The sequence below is a fragment of the Liolophura sinensis genome, chromosome 6 (assembly GCF_032854445.1).
Source record: "Liolophura sinensis isolate JHLJ2023 chromosome 6, CUHK_Ljap_v2, whole genome shotgun sequence".
NCBI classification, from domain to species: Eukaryota; Metazoa; Mollusca; class Polyplacophora; order Chitonida; family Chitonidae; genus Liolophura; species Liolophura sinensis.
The window spans coordinates 61069608-61091763 of NC_088300.1; the positions used below are offsets into that span (position 1 = coordinate 61069608).

General features: G+C 41.8%; 1 protein-coding gene across 1 annotated transcript; it reads left to right on the forward strand.

Annotated features, from left to right (window-relative positions):
• The first annotated feature begins 3821 nt into the window (after nucleotides 1-3821).
• LOC135467887 (thymidylate synthase-like) lies at nucleotides 3822-21661 on the forward strand. The gene is made up of 8 exons (XM_064745799.1): nucleotides 3822-4098; nucleotides 6180-6307; nucleotides 8426-8602; nucleotides 9153-9323; nucleotides 9649-9749; nucleotides 11174-11248; nucleotides 16600-16671; nucleotides 17530-21661. The coding sequence occupies exons 1-8, from the start codon at nucleotides 4046-4048 to the stop codon at nucleotides 17665-17667; spliced, it is 915 nt and encodes a 304-aa protein (XP_064601869.1). The 5' UTR covers nucleotides 3822-4045; the 3' UTR covers nucleotides 17668-21661.
• The last annotated feature ends 495 nt before the right edge of the window (nucleotides 21662-22156 follow it).

The window sequence follows — 22156 nt, forward strand, 5'->3', positions numbered from 1 at the left end:
GTTCGTAGGTTTTTGGTTTAGTCGAACCAATCCGGTAACACGAGAAGACCGTCAGGCGACATGCGCTCCTCTCACAGCGGTTATGACCCACATAACCGCTGCGAGGGGAGCGTACAGACGACATTTTCTGGCTTGATTTCTCAGCGATGAAAGCCGCTGGAGCCATCATATTTAGATTCCATCCACCATATGAAATGTTATTTTAATAAAACATTTTGAAATACCTTGATTGGTCAAAGAGAATGTAGCATTCTCTGTTTTTTTTTACTCCATAATCGCACAGCTGTCAGTTCAACTTGCCTCCATTTAAAGTGATTTGAAATTTTAACCATATTCTAAGATCGCTTGGTGATCCCGTGGCACGGTGATTGAAGTGATGAACTATCGCATGCTACCGTGGCCCATATACGAGATTATCCGTTTACCTTAACTTTTGTAGCTTTTTCTTAGGTTTCCTCTTGGGTGAAAACCATTTCACTTTAACGGTTTTCAAGTGGGTGAAAACTTTCACCCAAGCAGAAACGTTTTCACCCAGGTCATTAACATTTTCGCTGAAATTATTTGTATGATGTATGCTTGTTATATGTTTTCCCTGTGATTTCCCCCCATCCTGTAGGTGATGGCATCTGCATTTACTCAAGCGAGCAATGTCCAGCATAGATTACGAAGCCAATAGCACAGCAGGAATATGCATGGGGGAGGGTATAATATTCCTATAGTTCTGCTTTTACATTTCTGTCCAGCTTCAACTAAGTTTCTGTGAGTTAGGTGGCCTACGAACCCTTCCAAATCTACGTGTACCTGTAACCGGAGTGCGGTTTACCGGTCCTTTTCGTTTCACAGAGGGAACAACGCTGGCTTGCTTGTGACTATGATCTTTATTTCTTTCCTCTGATTTTACATTTGGACTGGGCTCATTCGTATGTGTGACAGTCGTACGCAAACCTGGAAAAATAACAGATACAAGCATAGAACGATGACAAGCAAATAAGCGACAGCTTAACTCAAACCGACCGCGTTTGGCGAGGCCTCAGCAATGTCATGGAAACTGTCGTACCCAAACCGCGCCTTGTACGTAGGGGCCTACAGATGTAGTTAAACCTTCCCTTCTCTCATAAAAACAGTGTTCAAATGGTTCAACTAATGGAAGGATCGTAGTCACTATAGTGCAAAGAAAAGCAAATAAGTAAAAAAAAAAAAAAAAAAGTTTTACACATCTAATACAAATGCATAAGAATTGTGAGCACGTACGTCAGCAATATGAAATAGCCTCTAACCCAGAAAGCTAAACACTGTCTATAAAGGACCATGCAATTTGTGCTAACTCGGTAGCGCCTTACCCTGTCACGTACCGGTTTAAGGCCATTAGGGTTTTTTCCACGAAAATAAAAACACGTGGAAATCTCACCATCGTGGAAACAGTACATACTGAGCGATATATTGAGCAGAAAAGTAAAAAATGAGAAAATCAGACCCGTGGAGCGCGTACTGTGAGGAGTGATACCCCTGACCAATCAACGCCACTCGCGCCCTTTTTCACACTTGCCGAGGACGGTGTGGATTCCACCAGACTGTAAGTTCAATGAAATGTCCTATGTTTTTACCTGTTTGCGATTTTATTTAACATTTTAAAACATCGTAAAATAATCAGACACGCAGATGCCTTCATAAAGTTTGGGTAATACCAAGGAAAATGTATACAAAGTTACAAACTCATCGTGTGAAAGCTCCATTAAAAAAAGGAAAACATTCTCGATCCCGCCAAATAAATCATGGCTTTCGGTCAGTGATGACAAGATGGCTCTTTGTCGCATGTATTGATTACGCCCTGCATCTTGAGTCATGGCATCCACAGGAAATTCTAGCAAAAGTGTTCTGGTGACATGAAAACTTGAAGTAAACACCTACATTTTTCATGTACCGGTAGTCGTCCATAGCCGATTAACTTATTCATAGTTTAGAGCACCCCGATTCCTCGCAAGGAACAGGGAGTGACAAATAACATAGAGCTAAATGGGCGAAATGTTGATTTTTGTCCATTGCTAAAGTTTAAAGTACTACAGAACATTGAAACTTGCACATTGCATATCTTGATTACTTTTCCAGGAAGAATTTCTTACCTGAAAGCTATATTTCTCATTTTTTATGCTAAAATCTCCTTTAGTGCCTTTCTCACCTGGGTTAAATTCGCATTGTTTTCACCTCCAGCACTCTAGTCTTGTGACCAAGGAGTGTGTTGATGATTGGTTCAGAGCAGCTATAACATCATTGCAAAACTATGAATAGCTAGTTGTCTTACTGTACCTTAATGTGCCTCCCCAGAGTAATAGGGCGAGTCAGCACTTCAGGAGTCCCGCAAACACGTGGACAAGACAGGGTGGGAGCTTTTACAGAACATGCTAGACTGAATACTCATCTCGCATGGCGGGGTTTGCCCGTGCCACGGTGCTGTTGGCAGCTGCCGTAAAATCACATTTTAGTAGCAATGGTTTGTGAAAGCCCCCACCCTATCTTGTCTCCAACTGCGTGAGCTCTGGAGATTCCTAAAAGGCCGAATATAGTCCTACATATTAATTGACGCTAACTTTCTCCTCGATGCCTGAGTGAGGCTGTAACTTGAATCCAAGTGTGTAACTGAAGTCCAGTGTTCTCATGTCAGCTGATGACTGTTCTATGGAATACTGTTTGTTTACTGAAAACAGTCGTTCATCTGGGCAATTACTTGTGTGTCTAAAAACAGATGGCCACAGTCCCCAATGATTTTCCATTTACTTACATGTTAATGTTTAACCTCACAGCACTGTCCTTAAATCTGCAAGCCCCGAAAGGTCAGGGCCTGATAATACTCGGGTCCTGAGACAACTCCAGTCAAATTCCTGATATGGGTTGACTGATAAAACTGACAAACAGCTGACAGACAGGCAGGCAGGGAGGCAGGCAAGCAGGCGAATGTTTGCAGTCTTAGTAGGCAAGCAAGCAATTCTGGAGATGCAGGTGGTAACATGAAAGAAGAAATGAATTGTGACAGGCCTTGGTTGAATCATAAAATGTTGGAGACTTTAAGCCATGTCTATATGTTTATATTTAGGCCACACCAATTTTAATTGTTGTTTTACGGGCGGAGTAAATCTTTTCTCAATGTCGGAGGAGGATATGAAAATAAAAGATGAAAATCATCTAATTGGTGGAAAATGTCTATCTCGACAATTTTTCATGTTGAAGACATATTTTCATGATCCGAAAGCCTTGAAAAACAGGAAAATCATAAAAAATCAAGATCGGACAAAATGAAAATAAAACAGTGGATTCCATTTTCATCCATTTCTTTATTTTTTAATGTCAGCTAGCCCATAAAACATAAAATAAAATTGGTGTCGCCTAATAAGACATTGCAAATAATCTGTCCCTTACATTATATACAAGCGAATGGGGTCTCCGTGGTTAGCGCGCTAGCGCAGCATAATGACACAGGAGCCTCTCACCAATGCATTTGCTGTGAGTTCAAGTCCAGCTCATGCTGGCTTCCTCTCCAGCTGTACGTGGGAAGGTCTGCCAGTAACCTGCAGATGGTCGTGGGTTTCCCCCGAGCTCTACCGGGTTTCCACCCACCATAATGCTGGCCGCCGTCATATAAGTGAAATATTCTTGAGTATGGCGTAAAACACCGGTCAAATAAATAAATAAATATATTCAAGCGCCTCTGTGGCTGAGGGACTTAACCCACCAACACGGTGCAGTAACCAAGGAGCCTCTCACCAATGCAGTCACAATGAGTTCAAGTCCAGCTCATGCTGGCTTCCTCTCCGGCCGTACATGGGAAGGTCTTGCAGTAGCGTGCACATGGTTGTGGATTTCCTCCCACCATAATGCTGGCGGCTGTCGTAAAAGGGAAATGTTCTTGAGTGAAAGACTTAAATAAAATAAATATATTTTGCACAAGTCACTATTTTATGTCTTTAAAATTTTGTAGGCTTAGCACCACTTACACCATCATCTGCCATCATCATCCTTCATCATCCATCATACCAGTACCGACACAGAAACCATGTCTCAGAATGGACATCAAGGAAGTGGGGACCAGAATGTTGATAACCCAAGGTATATATGTCTGTGAAGATCTAAACATATGTTACTTTCAGGAGGCCATCTTCCAAAAAATGCATGTTCTCTGTAACCCTACCATTTTTCGCTACTTATAGACGAAATAGGACCCTCCTCAAATATTTTTATTGAGCTTTTCTCTAGAAAACCTGACTTTAAATGAATTTTTATTGAAAAAGTTAAACAATACACCAACCAATAATTTTGTAGATACAGTAGGGTTACATGAAAGAAACTTTTTTAAGGATGGCCCAAGAAGTGCTACATGTACCTTAATATTTTCCAGGTGTGCAATACTTAGGTCAGTTTTGTTCTTTTATGGTTGTGCTCTTCACTTCAGGGTTCGCTTGGGGTTTAACATTGTACTTAACAGTTTTTCAGTCATATGATGACGAAGGAGTCCTTAGAGTGCATGTACATGTAATGTGCCTCCTTGTTGCTGTACGGATTTCCACCGCTCTTTTATCAAATGCTGCTTCACTGAGACGACTTACCAAAGACAAGTAAGCCGCCCCGCCTCAGCCATAATACTGATACGAGTCAACCACTCGTTGCACTATCCCCTTAATGCTGAACGCCAAGCCAACTTTCTACCACTTGCTTTTTTAAAGTCTTAGATGTGACCCGACCCGGGATTGACCCTGGATCTACCGCTCCCGAAGCGGACACTCCATCAGCTGTTCTATCTGGGCCGATACTACTCTTCACTTGAAATGTTCTAACTATATTAGTGTTTGTCTAGTATCAAGAAAAGCCTTGGTTAATTACATGTGCCAGAAAATGTTGAAAGGCGAATTGCTATGTCCAATCCTTAAATTGATTGTAAGAGGGGAGGAACAAAAGCCCACGCGGATGTACATGCAAGCCCCTCGGCCAGTATTAAGAGTATATGATAAATTACATACAAATTACATGTTTGTTTGACAAAACTTGAAACATTCTGCCTGAAATGACATTTCAGATTACATCACATAATCATGTTTGCAATCAATAGGACCCCTTCTTACTCATTCAAACTCCATGTCTTCTAACCGTATTTTGACAAGATCGATAAGCAGCTATATATCTTTCATGGATATACAGATACAGGATGCTCAACCTTCATTCCCAGTTTATCTGAAAACTAAAGAAGTCTGTAAGCCTATAAACATCTGCTGTTTTGCTCCTTGTGTTAGACTTTATTTCCTTTCTTAAAAACACAAATAGTTAATACTATATAAGTCGATTTTTTCTATCCCGCAAATATAATTTACATGCTATAGCATAACACCTCTGAAGTGAATGGTTGATTCCAAATACTTTTAGTAGTGATGGTTTTAACAAAAAGAAGCAAAATGTGCCTGTCTCGATCTTTCAGAGTGTAATGCTCAAAAACCTGTAGCCAGTTGAATATTTATTTTTCAATATTTTCTAATCTCTAAGTTTTTAATTTACACAATTACTATATAATGGTCCTGATTTAACATTAAGATCACTTATTCGTTTTCTTTATACATCCATTTAGGGTATATAAAATAGAAGAAAAAAAGATACATAGTAACCAATAAAAATAAATTTTTCTTTAGTCTTCTTAAGAGTATTTAAAAATAATAATTTTCCTATGAACTATATAATTTGATTTCTAAATTCTAAAATGTGCACACATTAATTTGCCATAAATTATACCGTACAAAATTCACTTAGCCCTCTGTGGATTGGAACCAATGTTAAGAGTGGTAAGTACTACATGTATTGATTTTTTATTTATTGATTGATTTGATTTGTGTTTTACGTCATGCTCAAGAATATTTCACTTACACAACAGCAGCCAGCATTACGGTGGGATGAAGCCTGGGGAAAACCCACAACCATGTCTGCATGTTGCTGGAAGACCACTACATGTATTGAGCGCAAGCTCTTGTGTATATGTACGTGTAAAGTGCAGTAACACGAGCGGCATGTTCCATTGTTGATAGCTGCATGTATGATAAATATCGTACATTACAAAAGTTTTCTGTGAAAAAGAAGACTTGATTCTATAATCCTTGTTATTTATACTTATATATAATATAATCCCTAAACCTGTTTTACATCCACAGACATGATGAATATAATTATTTGACTGCCATACAGCAAATCTTAGACCATGGACACCGGAAATCAAACCGCACTGGAACAGACACATTATCCTTGTTTGGGGTACACATGCGGTACAACCTCAGAAACAGTGAGTATCCTAGAACAGTGGCATGAGGGACAAAAACTGGGAAATCAACATACATTCTGGCTCACAGCCTGTCTGCCTCACTTTTCAACCCAACCCTATAAAAAAAAAAATACACCACAATGAATGTTTAATGCTTTCTTCACTGTTTTGAATCGATGTTAAAATATATCTTTTAATTTGTTCAAACAGATTATAACACACTGATTTTGTTTGTGAAATATTTCAATCTTGAGGGAAGAAGCGAGTGTCAGTATTGACAATTGGTGTCTGAAATTTTGTAATTTGCTTTCAAATGGAGTGAAAACATGCTCATGTATTAATTCCTCCAAATTTCGAATTTACCTAGGTTTTATCATAAAACTGAATAGGAATTCCCTTTTGTGATTTTGCGGATGCCCCAAGCTCTGTGATAAGATGAGCTCCCTCTTAGCACAGAAATTTGTACTTCTGTACTTCTGTTTGTATTTAATTGGCATTAAGAACCCTCTCCGGACGGCAGGGCCCGAGGACCCTGGCCTATAATTGACTGTGTTAGTTGTTCTGCTTTGTAGGACCCCACGACTTTCCCACCCAACTGCCTGTACGGGCCTGATTAATCTGGTCAATATATAATTGTGCTGAAATGTGCAGTGTGTTTCATCACAGCCTTGAGGATGGATATTTTTGTCTTTAAAGCATGCTCAAACGCATGCATGACTACATAGGATCCAGGAGTTTCTGGGGCCTTGGTGGCTGCATCAGCTTATAAATGCTGTTGTAGTAGACCCCTTTGTGTAAAACATCGGCTTATAGGTGCTGTTGTAATTGACCCCTTGGTGTAAAACATCAGCTTATAGATGCTATTACAATAGACCCCTTGGTGTAAAGCATCAGCTTATAGATACTGTTGTAACAGACTTCATGGTATAAAACATCAGCTTATAGATGCTATTGTAATAGACCCCGTGGTGTAAAACATCAGCGTATATATGCTATTGTAATAGACCCCGTGGTGTAAAACATCAGCATATAGATGATATTACTGTAATCGCCCCTTGGGGTAAAACGCAAACTGATAGATACTGTTGTAATAGCCACCACCCCATCTCCAATATAAGTCACCATCTGATAAATACCTTAGTACCTTAGCCCTTCCCCAGCCCCCCAAATGTAAGTCACTATCTGATAGGCACTGTTATATTAGCCCTCTGTCCACAAATGTAAGTAGGGGCCTCAGTGGCTCAGTCGGTTAGCGCGCTAGCGCAGCGTAATGACCCAGGAGTCTCTCACCAATGCGGTCGCTGTGAGTTCAAGTCCAGCTCATGCTGTCTTCCTCTCCGGCGGTAAGTGGGAAGGTCTGCCAGCAACCTGCGGATGGTCGTGGGTTTCCCCCGGGCTGTGCCCGGTTTCCACCCACCATAATGCTGGCCGCCGTCGTATAAGTGAAATATTCTTGAGTACGGCGTAAAACACCAATCAATCAAATCAAAACAAATGTAAGTCACCATCTGATAGATACTGTTGTAATAGCCCTCTTCCCCCTAATGTTAGTCACCATCTGTTACTGTTGTAGTACCCCCCCCCCCCCCCCCCCCAACACACACTTCAAAGCAAGTCACCATCTGATAGATACTGATGTATTAACCCTCTTCCCCCGTCGTGTTAATCACCCTCTGATATCAGCCTGTTGTAATAGCCCTCTTCCCCCTAATGTTAGTCACCATCTGTTACTGTTGTAGTACCGCCAAACACACACTTCAAAGCAAGTCACCATCTGATAGATACTGATGTATTAACCCTCTTCCCCCGTCGTGTTAATCACCCTCTGATATCAGCCTGTTGTAATAGCCCTTTTCCCCACTAGTGTAAGTCACCATTGGATAGATAATTAGTTGAGTTGTGAAAATCTTTGTCTGTCTTTGGGTACTGGCATGTGAGCAGAAATTTTGTGAAGCAAGGTTGTTTCCATGGATTGGGTTTCCATGGACTGGTACTCAAACCTTATTCATACTAGTTGAAGAAACCAAGCAACTGAAAGTGGGAAATAGTTCAGTTGTCCAGGTTAAGGTTGGATAGAAAACTTTTTTTTCCAGCCGCCTCACATTTCCATCTTTTCAAAATAATGTTCTTACCACATAGGTTTCCCGTTGCTGACCACAAAACGGGTGTTTTGGAAAGCTGTGGCTGAGGAGTTACTGTGGTTCATCCAAGGATGTACTGACTCCAGAAAGCTGAATGAGAAGGGGGTGAAGATCTGGGACGCCAATGGTGCCAAGGAGTTTCTGGCAAAACGAGGCTTGGGTCATAGAGAAGAAGGTAAGCAAAGTGTTACCAAAAAAATCTGTAACTTTATATATAAAGTCTAAAACTGAAAGTGAAAGAGAGAAAGATTTTGTTTGTGAGTTTGTCTGAAGTTTTATGATTTCATCTGGGATGAAATTGTGAACTTTTAAAAATTACAACCATTTTAGCCTTGGTCGGTTTACTTAGTTTTACCTTTTCTTCTAGCTTTTTACATGGAAGTGAAACTTAGATTACAGTTTTCCCACCTTAATTTTTATGTTATGAGTAGTGATAACTTTGCTGGGGATTTGCTGACATCTTGGCATCACAAAATATAACTTTTTCAGTCTAGGTAGAGAAATGCCCTCAACATATGCTTAAAACAACACTAGGGGAAGATGTGTAAAGGCTGAATAAATAGGGTTTTCTGTGAAAAGATGAAATTTTATGTTGGCTCAAAAAAATATGATATCTTTATGAAAAATAAACTGTGTACTTGGAAGTGTAGGTACCTAATAGAAAACATGTTTTGATTGTATCCCCCATCAAACTTGATTAAAGATGTTTCTGTTGTGATTGCCAGGTGACCTTGGCCCAGTGTACGGTTTCCAGTGGCGCCATTTTGGAGCCGAGTACAAAGATTTCAACACAGATTACACAGGACAAGGTGTGGACCAGTTACAGGACGTTATCAATAAGATCAAAAATGACCCAGATGACCGACGGATTATCATGAGCGCTTGGAATCCAGTTGGTGAGAAACAAATTTTTGTAATTTGGTAATATTTCTGAAAGAGTATTTCTAATCTGTGGATTTCTGCTGTTTATTGTACAGGGCATTGGGAACCCAGGAACCAAAGTGCTTAATGGAAAATATCTGAAGCGGCACTTCTACCCTGGCTCGTCTACCATTGTTCAGTCTTCGAGATACACTTATAATATGACAGTTGTGGTATGTACGGTGGTACCCCACTACGAGGCCAGGTTTAGAACCTTTGCCATGTTGGCGGTTATTGCAAGGTTTGAGTTTACATTCTAATACTTTGTGAGTAAGCAAACTTTTGTCATTTGTTCTCCAGATTTACCCAAAATGGCCCTACCTCCTTGTCACAGTTTCTGCCAATTCTATGTTGTGAACGGAGAGTTGTCATGTCAGATGTACCAGCGCTCAGGCGACATGGTGAGAAATAACAATGTTCTGAAGTCATTTATGTGTGTCCATGATTGTGAAAAAGGACGCAAGGGAAGAATAACTTTGTGACCAGTTTATGACGTTATCTTTACTTAATCTGCATGTGAAGACATACATAGACACGACGTATTAGGACCCAAATCAGCTCTGGGCTGCTGTTCTCATTGTTTGTGGGACGTAGGTGACAATTAGCAGATTACGATGGAAGATTGCTTTCATTTCTTATCGCACTGCCTTGCATCTTAACTTTGTTGAATGAAAACAATGATTTGGAGCATTATTTGTTGTATTGGGTACAGCCCTCAATTTTGGCGATATTTGACGTTGTCCGCAGTTCAACCATGACCCTAGGTTCAGGTTGCCCCTAAAGACTTTTGGTTGTCCTCCTTGCTACCCTTGCTATTCAGATAATTACATACGTGACACGATTAAAGATATCTAACGCTTTTCCGTTTGTATTCCTGACGCCTTGTTCCACAGGAGTTGTTCCTGGTCTAACATCAGTCTCGAATCCTTTTCCGCCTCCGCTGCTCTCTGGTGTGATCACTTTTCTGGTGCATCTTAAAACTTTCTATTCTGAGGGAGGAGCAGCCATTAACGAAGTTTCGATCTACACGTGAATAATGCATTGCAAAACATTAAATTTCTCTCTATGTCATACCGAAGCCAAGACTTAAACATTGTGAGTTTCTTTGTTTCTTGCTGCTAATTTTTCGACATCAGTCTTTTGTTTCTTTTTTGCCGGCTCTTCGACGTTATTGAGATATCGCCACATGTTCTGTGGAATTCGTGTTGGGTAGGATGACGATAAGTTGTGTCGGAATTCGTTCGAATCTTGAGATGCCATCAAAACTCCCAGTTTTGTGCGCGTAGCAGATGCGCAAAGGAGGCAAAGCTGTTTCGTTAGGTTCTTACGGAAGTGGTAATTAATTTTGCAGATTGTTTTTCAAAGGAAGGGCTTGAAAGACATACAAAACTTGATAGCACGTAAACACAGCTCTCATCGGCTCTGTGACCAATCGGTTGAGTCAGCTGGCCACATGCACAGCTGGCTTAGAGGCTTACACATGTGTCACCGCCTCCGTATAATAGGCTCGTGGGCCATTTAGATGCCATTTAGATTTAGTCATGTAAATTGCACGCAAGCTTCCTCTTAAATTCGCCAGGCTTTGGATAATTACCAGTCAAAGGTGCGGCAATGGATTTTGGGGGTTGCCTATCGAACTATCAAGTGTGGTGGTTTTGGTTGCCCGATGGATTTTTAGGTCGTCACGGACGACCTTAGAAATTGAGGGCTGGGGTATCTTCATAATTTTTTGTACATTGGGTACATGTAGATTTGGCATGGAGAATGAACTGTCGTAATCTTTTGAATACTCTCATGTTTGACTGTTTATTGATTTTGTTTGCAGGGGCTTGGAGTGCCTTTTAACATTGCCAGCTATTCGCTACTCACTTACATGATAGCCAAGGTAACTGGTTTGAAGGTGAGTGGCAAGCAGTTGTAATTTTCGCACTTTTCATTAACCTAAAAAATGCTTACGTTACTCATTGTGACAAGATTATTTTCAGTAAGATGTTGTCAGATCATTAAGATCAAACTAAGGAGACATAAGCTTTCTTATATGCTGTTTATTCATTCATTTATCTTGCCCTCAGTCAGATGACTTTGTAGTGAATTTGGGGTTCAGTGTCTCCTGTAGTGGGGATGCCCATGTGTGCGTTGTCCACTGTAGTGGGGATGAACACGCGTGCAATATCCACTGTAGTGGGGATGACCATGTGTACGCAGATCACTGTAGTGGGGGTGACCATGTGTACATAGACCGCTGTAGTGGGGATGCCCATGTGTATGTAGGCCACTGCAATGGCGATGCCCATGTGTATGTGGACCACTGTAGTGGGGGTGACCATGTGTACGTAGACCACTGTAGTGGGGATGCCCATGTGTACGTAGACCACTGTAGTGGGGATGAACACGTGTGCAGTATCCACTGTAGTGGGGGTGACCATGTGTACATAGACCACTGTAGTGGAGGTGACCATGTGTACGCAGACCACTGTAGTGGGGATGACCATGTGTACGTAGACCACTGTAGTGGGGATGACCATGTGCACGTAGACCACTGTAGTGGGGATGACCATGTGTACGTAGACCACTGTAGTGGGGATGCCCATGTGTACGCAGACCACTGTAGTGGGGATGACCATGTGTACATAGACCGCTGTAGTGGTGATGACCATGTGTACATAGACCGCTGTAGTGGGGATGCCCATGTGTATGTAAACCACTGTAGTGGGAATGCCCATGTGTGCAATATCCACTGTAGTGGGAATGCCCATGTGTACATAGACCGCTGTAGTGGGGATGACCATGTGTACATAGACCACTGTAGTGGTGATGACCATGTGTACGTAGACCGCTGTAGTTGGAATGCCCATGTGTGCAATGTCCACTGTAGCGGGGATGCTCATGTGTGCAATATACACTGTAGTGGGGATGACCATGTGTATGTAGACCACTGTAGTGGGGATGACCATGTGTATGTAGACCATTGTAGTGGGGATGACCATGTGTGCATAGACCACTGTAGTGGTGATGACCATGTGTACGCAGACCACTGTAGTGGGGATACCCATGTGTATGTAGACCACTGTAGGGGGATGACCATGTGTACATAGACCACTGTAGTGGTGATGACCATGTGTACATAGACCGCTGTAGTGGGGATGCCCATGTGTGTGTAGACCACTGTAGTGGTGATGACCATGTGTACGCAGACCACTGTAGTGGGGATACCCATGTGTATGTAGACCACTGTAGTGGGGATACCCATGTGTATGTAGACCACTGTAGCAGGGATGACCATGTGTATGTAGACCACTGTAGTGGTGATGACCATGTGTACGCAGAGCACTGTAGTGGGAATGCCCATGTGTGCAATATCCACTGTAGTGGGGATACCCATGTGTATGTAGACCACTGTAGTGGGGATACCCATGTGTATGTAGACCACTGTAGTGGGGATGCCCATGTGTATGTAGACCACTGTAGTGGGGATGCCCATGTGTACGTAGACCACTGTAGTGGTGATGACCATGTGTACGCAGACCACTGTAGTGGGGATACCCATGTGTACGTAGACCACTGTAGTGGGGATACCCATGTGTACGTAGACCACGGTAGTGGGGATGACCATGTGTATGTAGACCACTGTAGTGTGGATGCCCATGTGTATGTAGACCACTGTAGTAGGAATTCCCATGTGTGCAATATCCACTGTAGTGGTGATGACCATGTGTATGTAGACCAATGTATTGGGGATGCCCATGTGTATGTAGACCGCTGTAGTGGGGATGGCCATGTGTACGTAGACCACTGTAGTGGGGATGACCATGTGTACATAGACCACTGTAGTGGTGATGACCATGTGTACGCAGACCACTGTAGTGGGGATACCCATGTGTATGTAGACCACTGTAGTGGTGATGACCATGTGTACATAGACCCCTGTATTGGTGATGGCCATGTGTATGTAGACCACTGTAGTGTGGATGCCCATGTGTATGTAGACCACTGTAGTGGTGATGACCATGTGTATGTAGACCACTGTAGTGGGGATACCCATGTGTATGTAGACCACTGTAGTGGGGATGACCATGTGTATGTAGACCACTGTAGTGGGGATGACCATGTGTACATAGACCACTGTAGTGGTGATGACCATGTGTACGAAGACCACTGTAGTGGGGATACCCATGTGTACGTAGACCACTGTCGTGGGGATGAGCATGTGTATGTAGACTACTGTAGTGGGGATGCTCATGTGTAAGTAGACCACTGTAGTGGGGATGCCCCTGTGTATGTAGACCACTGTAGTGGGGGTGATCATGCGTGCAATATCCACTGTAGTGGTGATGACCATGTGTACGCAGACCACTGTAGTGTGCAGACATGATTTTTTTCCGCTTTTTCTTTGTTCAGTTTCGATTAATTTACCTGTTTTCCATTTTTTTTCTGTGTAGTAACATTTTGTTCCGATTTATTTCCTCAAAATAAAGTCGAAGATTCTGTCAATTTGCCGATGCATGGCTACCGAAATCTGGCATTGCCGGAGGTTATAATGTTATCTGAATGGAGTCTATTGTCCAGTCAGATCGTGTGTTTCATTAAGCCGAACTGTTTCAACCAATCGGGAACAAGATACCATTATTCGAAGGCAGAAGCAGAGCCAGCCCGGTCAAAAATGGCGGCAACGTCTCGGAGTATCGTGGATCGATCAGATAAAGATTTTGATGCGCGTACAGTGGACAAGGGGTTGAAAAACATCTGGAGGTGGGATTGGCTTGAACGGAAGGTCGAAGGGGAACACGTGGGAAAATTCATGAGGAAGATAACATCCGCCGGTTTGGCTTTCTGCGAGTTGTGCCACAAAGATGTGCATTATGGGGGTAGCGGATGGAAGGCGCTAGCACAGTTGTATTCTGTGCCATAACATGCCAATCTAAACATTTGACTGAAAATGCTGAAAATGACCTGTACACTGCTAACAATGTCTGAACCAGAAAAAATCTGTTACATGTATTAAATTTTGGCTTTGGTACAAAAATGCATTCTTCTCTCTGTCCAGAAGATTAGAGTTCTGTGGGGACAAAGCAGATGGGAAAATCTGTAAGTCAGAAAACAGTGTTGGTTTTCTTCATATTTTACAGGATTCTAGTTTGATTTTAATAGCCAAAAACGTCCCAGAATCCATTTTCAGCCACGCAGATTTTTCTAGCTTCCGGGGCCTAGGCGGCCCCTGGACCCCGGCCTTTTTGGGCTATGATAGTAAATTTCAGCTATTTTCTTGGTTCACCACAATCATGTCTGAGTGTGGATGACCATGTGTACATAGACCACTGTAGTGGGGATGACCATGTGTACGTAGACCATTGTAGTGGGGATGACCATGTGTACATAGACCGCTGTAGTGGGGATGACCATGTGTACATAGACCGCTGTAGTGGGGATGACCATGTGTATGTAGACCACTGTAGTGGGGATGCCCATGTGTATGTAGACCACTGTAGTGGGAATGCCCATGTGTGCAATATCCACTGTAGTGGGGATGCCCATGTGTATGTAGACCACTGTAGTGGGAATGCCCATGTGTGCAATATCCACTGTAGTGGGGATGACCTTGTGTACGCAGACCACTGTAGTGGGAATGCCCATGTGTATGTAGACCATTGTAGTGGGGATGCCCATGTGTACATAGACCGCTGTAGTGGGGATGACCATGTGTACATAGACCGCTGTAGTGGGGATGACCATGTGTGTGTAGACCACTGTAGTGGGAATGCCCATGTGTGCAATATTCACTGTAGTGGGGATGACCATGTGTACGTAGACCACTGTAGTGGGAATGCCCATGTGTGCAATATCCACTGTAGTGGGAATGCCCATGTGTACATAGACCACTGTAGTGGTGATGACCATGTGTACGTAGACCGCTGTAGTGGGAATGCCCATGTGTACATAGACCGCTGTAGTGGGGATGACCATGTGTACATAGACCACTGTAGTGGGGAAGACCATGTGTACATAGATCGCTGTAGTGGGGATGACCATGTGTACGCAGACCACTGTAGTGGGGATGACCATGTGTACATAGACTGCTGTAGTGGGGATGACCATGTGTACATAGACCGCTGTAGTGGGGATGCCCATGTGTATGTAGACCACAGTAGTGGGAATGCCCATGTGTGCAATATCCACTGTAGTGGGAATGCCCATGTGTATGTAGACCACTGTTGTGGGAATGCCCATGTGTGCAATATCCACTGTAGTGGGGATGACCATGTGTACGTAGACCACTGTAGTGGGGATGCCCATGTGTATGTAGACCACTGTAGTGGGGATGACCATGTGTACATAGACCGCTGTAGTGGGGATGACCATGTGTACATAGATCGCTGTAGTGGGGATGACCATGTGTATGTAGACCACTGTAGTGGGGATGCCCATGTGTATGTAGACCACTGTAGTGGGAATGCCCATGTGGGCAATATCCACTGTAGTGGGGATGACCATGTGTACATAAACCACTGTAGTGGTGATGCCCATGTGTATGTAGACCACTGTAGTGGGGATGACCATGTGTACATAGACCACTGTAGTGGGGATGACCATGTGTACATAGACCACTGTAGTGGGGATGACCATGTGTACATAGACCACTGTAGTGAGGATGCCAATGTGTAGGTAGACCACTGTAGTGGGGATGACCATGTGTACATAGACCGCTGTAGTGGGGATGACCATGCGTACGCAGACCACTGTAGTGGGGATGACCATGTGTACATAGGCCGCTGTAGTGGGGATGACCATGTGTACATAGACCGCTGTAGTGTGGATGAACATGTGTACGCAGACCACTGTAGTGGGGATGACCATGTGTACGTAGACCAATGTAGTGTGGATGACCATGTGTATGTAGACCACTGTAGTGGGGATGCTCATGTGTATGTAGACCACTGTAGTGGGAATGCCCATGAGTGCAATATCCACTGTAGTGGTGATGACCATGTGTAAATAGACCACTGTAGTGTGGGTGACCATGTGTACATAGAACACTGTAGTGGTGATGACCATGTGTACATAGACCGCTGTAGTGGGGAATGACCATGTGCACGCAGACCACTGTAGTGGGGATGCCCATGTGTATGTCGACCACTGTAGTGGGGATGCCCATGTGTGCAATATCCACTGTAGTGGAGATGCCCATGCGTATTTAATCCTCAGCATTGAATTTGAGGATGCCTATGTGTAGAGTTGTGTTTATCTTGTTTACAGCCCGGTGACTTTGTACACTGTATTGGGGATGCTCATGTATATGTGAACCATATCAAGCCTCTTAAAGTACAGGTAAGTGGACCTAAGAATTCCAGATCATTTATTGTTTATGTGAAGTAGGTCGCAAAAATGGGAAAATGCTGTAGAATATGTCAACATCTTCAATACTGTTTTCAAAAGATCGATGGATGAATATATGAGGCAAAAACTCACAGCTCTGTATTTCGGTTCATCATTTTGATTCATTTCTGTGTCACTATTGTGTACACTTTGGCTTTTCTTGTCCCAGAAAAAGGGACTTTTGATCCCAGCAGTTGGAGGATATACATGTACCAGTTTACAGCAGTTATGATCCTAGACACAAATTGTGAAGCAACATAGTAGAGATAGTTAATTATATAGTATACAAGAAGACAGATTTCTTCTCTCTGTAATTACTCCAGATGTTCATCTGTAAATGTTTATACCCCGTGCAACAAAGTCCTGGTCAGGGAGAGGGATGACTGGAATCACCCTGTTGTTCATCCACATGATTTCTTCCAAAGTACTGCACTGATTTCTGTGAAAATGTGCATACATTTTCCCCTTGGCCTGAATTTCTAAATGTTTTACATGTATTTTCCACCCTGACCATCAGTTTTCCCAAAATGATCACGTCAGCCTTTAATTTGCAAATTATTCAGCCTATGAACATTTTCATAAACTGATCTTTTGCTTAAAATGTGTTCCAACTATTAGGGGCCTATACAATGCCGTGAGACATGAAAGTAGACCAGAATTAGAACATCAGAAGCCTTTGAAACATTGCATTTGAATTGGTGGGATTGGGAGGTGTGGGTTATTTCTGACATTCACATTTGCGTTAAATTTGGTTAAAAAAAAATTTATGTTTGCATACTTTGCAATGTTTTATGTAAAATATTGTTCCAGCTGAAGAGGACACCACGGCCGTTCCCAACGCTCACTATCACCAGGGATGTCCAGAACATTGATGACTTTACCATGGAAGACTTCAAACTAGAAGGATACAACCCCCATCCCAAGATACCAATGGATATGGCCGTGTGATGTCATTCAAAATGAATGTTTTTGATGACCAATAATTATGCATATATCTCACAACTGCTGGAATCTTATGTTATCGCAACCTGCCTGTTATGAAAGGGTGGTAGAACATACATGAATAGGATCTCTGAAACAAAGATAATGTTTGTAAGCCAAATGAAGAAAATTATGGCAACAAAAATTTTCCACTTTAGGGTATTTGTTACACCTGTTATTTACCCCTCGATTTTATGCATGTTTTCCGTCTATGTTCGGATTTCTTTGGAAATTTCTTACGTTATTTTTGATTTTGCTTGGAGTACAAAGAACACCCTGAAATGCGAACTGTGGTCGCCATAGTGACGAACCCAAACGCATTTAACTGATCAGTTAGTGCCGTTTTGATTTTCTTATTTCAAGCAAACAAGGCATTCATTCATACATATTTTCCCTACATTCATACACGGTTTGTTGTGCCAGTTTTAGTTTTTCCAAAAAGAGAGGGATGGTTTCAGCCGTCAGCTTCTTCAAATTTCCACGTGGTGTTTCAACAAGAATGGACATGGACAGGGAAGCGATCCAACTTTTCCCCAAATGATGAGATAGAAATGCTCTGAGCTGTCACTGTTAGACTTCTCTATTATTCAAACAGTCGTATACTTTTGGCTGAAACAGGTATACTGAGTGACATGTCTTCCATGGCTTGTAAATTTACATAAAGTGATCACTATTCACTTATACTGCTGCACATGGTTTGATGTCAGCTGGCTGTTAGCTGTGTGGCGATTTTGCTAGAGACAGTATATTATTTCATATAATTGCATGGGAGGTTAGGGGTTAATTTTCTGCCTTGTCCATAACGTAGACACAGGTTTTACCGGTAGAATGTAAATTTTTATGGGTTAGACATATCCTTAAATTAAATTAGAATTTTTGTGGAATATTTTGAAATATATATATATTTTTTGTAACATATGGAGACAGGATATTTTGTGGACTCATGAGAGCAAGTTGTTTTTGGCGCCTTAATATAACTTTTGAAGGACACAGTTTCCGTGGACCCCTGTCCCTTCCAACGTAAGAATTTTAACACTTGATGACTTAATTAGAACACCATATTTCACGTATAATACACTGACATGTTGAAGGAGTTTCTCTCCAAGCTTGGTGATCAGATATTGTTTGACTAGGTTGCAAACAACAGTTTTTTTTTTTTTAGCGACCTTAAGTTTGGCGAAACATCCGCCATTGTTAATATTTTGAAGTGACAAATTCGAGTATAGTTTCCATTACTTTTGGACATATTCTTGCTGTAACAAACCACGTACGGCATCTTTCCAGTTAAAACAACATTAGTACTCACTGACTGTGGCATGATTTTGGCATAAAACGTCCTTTGTACCAAGTTTAAGACACAATCATTTTTTTTTTTTTTGTGGTTGTTGTTGTTGCTTCGCCGCGCACGATCGTCGTTCACGGTGAACTGCCGCTAGACGAGGTTGTCTACTTTACGACATCCTTTAGTGTTAAACTCATATTGAAGAGTTTCAAAAGGGGCATTAACTTGTATTTGCGAAAGTAAATAGTTTCACTCCACAGGCTCATCTTCTTTCTACCTACAAGTTATTGTTCATCTTTCCATTATTAAGAGAAAAAAAATGTGCCATGACATTAGATACGCATGTACATGTATAGTATTTCTATACACAGATGTTGTTACTTTGGTATTAGCCAATCAGTGCTCTGAGTACCATCCTTGGTACTCATGAATATTTATGAGCGTAGACTGTAAATACTGGGAAAATTCCCACTTTTAGTCACAGATGATCTCGGACCACCATCGTGTTAACATCTAAATTTCCACCTAGTTAGCTTTCTAAGGCAGGTATTTTACATGTATATAAGCAGTGTAAAGTGGTAGCTAGATAAGTTGTCAGCACTGAAGTGGGATTTCAGCTTTAGAGCATACCTGGAGACAGTGGGACTGCTAGACCCAAATTGTGACACGTGTTCCCAGGCTGTGGGACTGACTTTCCCAGGCTGTGAGACTGATATTCCCAACCATGATTGAGACAGTATATCTTAATAGTTTGTAACTGGGATTTTCTGGACCAAAATTTTATAATTCCCAAGTATGAGCTGAAACATTTATACTGGGAGAATTTGTGCCTAAGTGCCCCTGAGCAATAGTGGGACTGGGATTCCCAGTTTCGGCACAGTGAGACACTGAGTCCCAGAATTTGAAACTTGTTTTCCCAAGTTATTACTGGACCAATTCTGGAACTGTTACTCCCAGAGAAGACCTGAAAGTATTATTTACGGATAATGTCCCCACACATGGCTGACATATTGTCTATATGACACCAGTAGGACATACCACTATCACAGCAGTACTAGGTTTAATACCTCCCTGAGATATCCCTAACACAGTTATCTGAACCATCTGAAGTACAGATGTTGTGCTTGTACACAGTACTGGCACTTTTACCTATATATATATATCAACATACTCCTGTCACTCTATTTTAATAAAACTGTTGCTGCTGTTTGTTGAACCTTAAAAATCGGACTTTTCTTGGTTATTCGAAGTTCAGAGCTAACTAGTGGTTTTCCCAAACATACTACTGAATGACACGGACTGACCGAGCTGACATTCAAAAGAATCCATAGTAGCGAACGTCTCCAGCAGTATACAGATATTGTTCCAGAGTTCGACACTGGGTGCTTCACGCTACCAATATTGTGCTTTCCCCTGTAGTAAATGGTGTGATTTGGAACTGGGATATCTGTATCGTTAAGAAGATATATATATAACAACAAATCGCTACAGCTGTAAATACATGTATATATACTGTAGGCAAGGTGATAAGTGCTCAGACACTACATTACTTTGCTGGGCCGGCTTAGTGTTCCCAGACCCCAACCCAAACCCACACCTCCTACCCCAAACCCCATCCTATTTGGTCTGTCCCCCCACAGAGTTCTTTCTAACAGTGGTCATCACTGACGCCACCCGGGGCAAGTTACTTAACTGCCAGACTGACCGCTGAGGCCTTAAGAAAACTGAACTTTAAAGCCATTTTTACCTCCCAGTATGATTTATTTATTTATTTGATTGGTGTTTTACGCCGTACTCAAGAATATTTCACTTATACGACGGCGGCCAGCATTATGGTGGGTGGAAACCGGGCACAGCCCAGGGGAAACCCATGACCATCCGCAGGTTGCTGGCAGACCTTCCCACTTACGGCCGGAGAGGACCTCCCAATATGAAGGCAGAAATTTTTTTATGTACTCGGTGGTACTCATCTTATTACACATCCTAAGCACGTTACACATTAGGCAATTCCACAAGGTTACATGAAATATATGTCAGATACATGTTTATCCGTTAACGCTTCATAGCTCAGTATTTTTATATACACTGTTGTGACACCAAATGATTTCGTTAGGTAGTGAGATTCATATATAGCATTTCATAACCTGCAGTTTTTACATTTACCCGCCTAGGCGTTACATTGAACTATGTTGTACTCAAGGTAATGCGATAGGACAGAAACATTGGTTAACTTTGTGACATGTTTTGTTATACTCATTACAAGTATCCTCTCTTCTTACAGGATAGCAAACATGTTTTGCTATACTTATTACAAGTATCCTCTCTTCTTACAGGATAACTGAGAAGACAACGCCTTATTTATAAAGAATGCTGCATTTTTAACCCAGATTACAATCTCATTTGATTTCAGACTTCATAAGTACATATTTAACCTATTTAGTATAAAACTGGATATTTCAGTTTTATCTTGGTTGAATCACCATCTTGGATTATGTGAGTATTTTGTTTTAAAATATGGCCTCCTGTTGTGAATTTATAGCATTGAAAAGTAATGAAGCTGAAATATGGCAGCATACCAATGCACGTGTATATATATGCCAAGAAACAGTGCTTTTTACTTGTGGAAAAAAATGTCCAATGGCCTAATGTCTCCACTGCAGATACCCAACTCTGTGCAAAACCCACAAATCCAATAAACATAAGAAAAAAAAGTTATTTTAAAAAATGAATTTGCATTATTTGGTTTGTTTTTCGTACTTCCCTTAAAATAAAACCTCCTCGCATAAAGCATTGCCCTCACGCCATGCCAGCAGGAGGTGAATTGAATGCCACTGAACAATCTCCATGGTCAAAGGCTGGGCAACTTCTGCGAAAAGCTATATGACAGTGTTGCCAGCCAAGGCCCAGCAGTGAATCCACAAAGCCTGTTCTGACTTGAATTAAAATTAGAAATATGAGTTTAGAGGTCATTTGGGCTAAGGAAATAAAAATGTTTACCACCGCGAAAAATGTAATCATAAGACAAATGTGTCAAAATTTCAAATTTCTTTACCAAAAGTTAACTTTTGTGACAAGGTTTGATTGAAGTTGGAAATGACTTTTTCACAGCTATAAGCAAGAACGTTTTGCGATTGAGTACTAATTTGTCACATATAGATACAGGAATCAACTAGA

Coding starts and splice junctions, on each gene's coding strand:
- LOC135467887 (XM_064745799.1), top strand. CDS start 4,046: ATGTCTCAGAATGGACATCAAGGAAGTGGGGACCAGAATGTTGATAAC. Junction 4,099..6,179: donor CAGAATGTTGATAACCCAAG/GTATATATGTCT, acceptor TTACATCCACAG/ACATGATGAATATAATTATT. Junction 9,750..11,173: donor ACCAGCGCTCAGGCGACATG/GTGAGAAATAAC, acceptor TTTTGTTTGCAG/GGGCTTGGAGTGCCTTTTAA.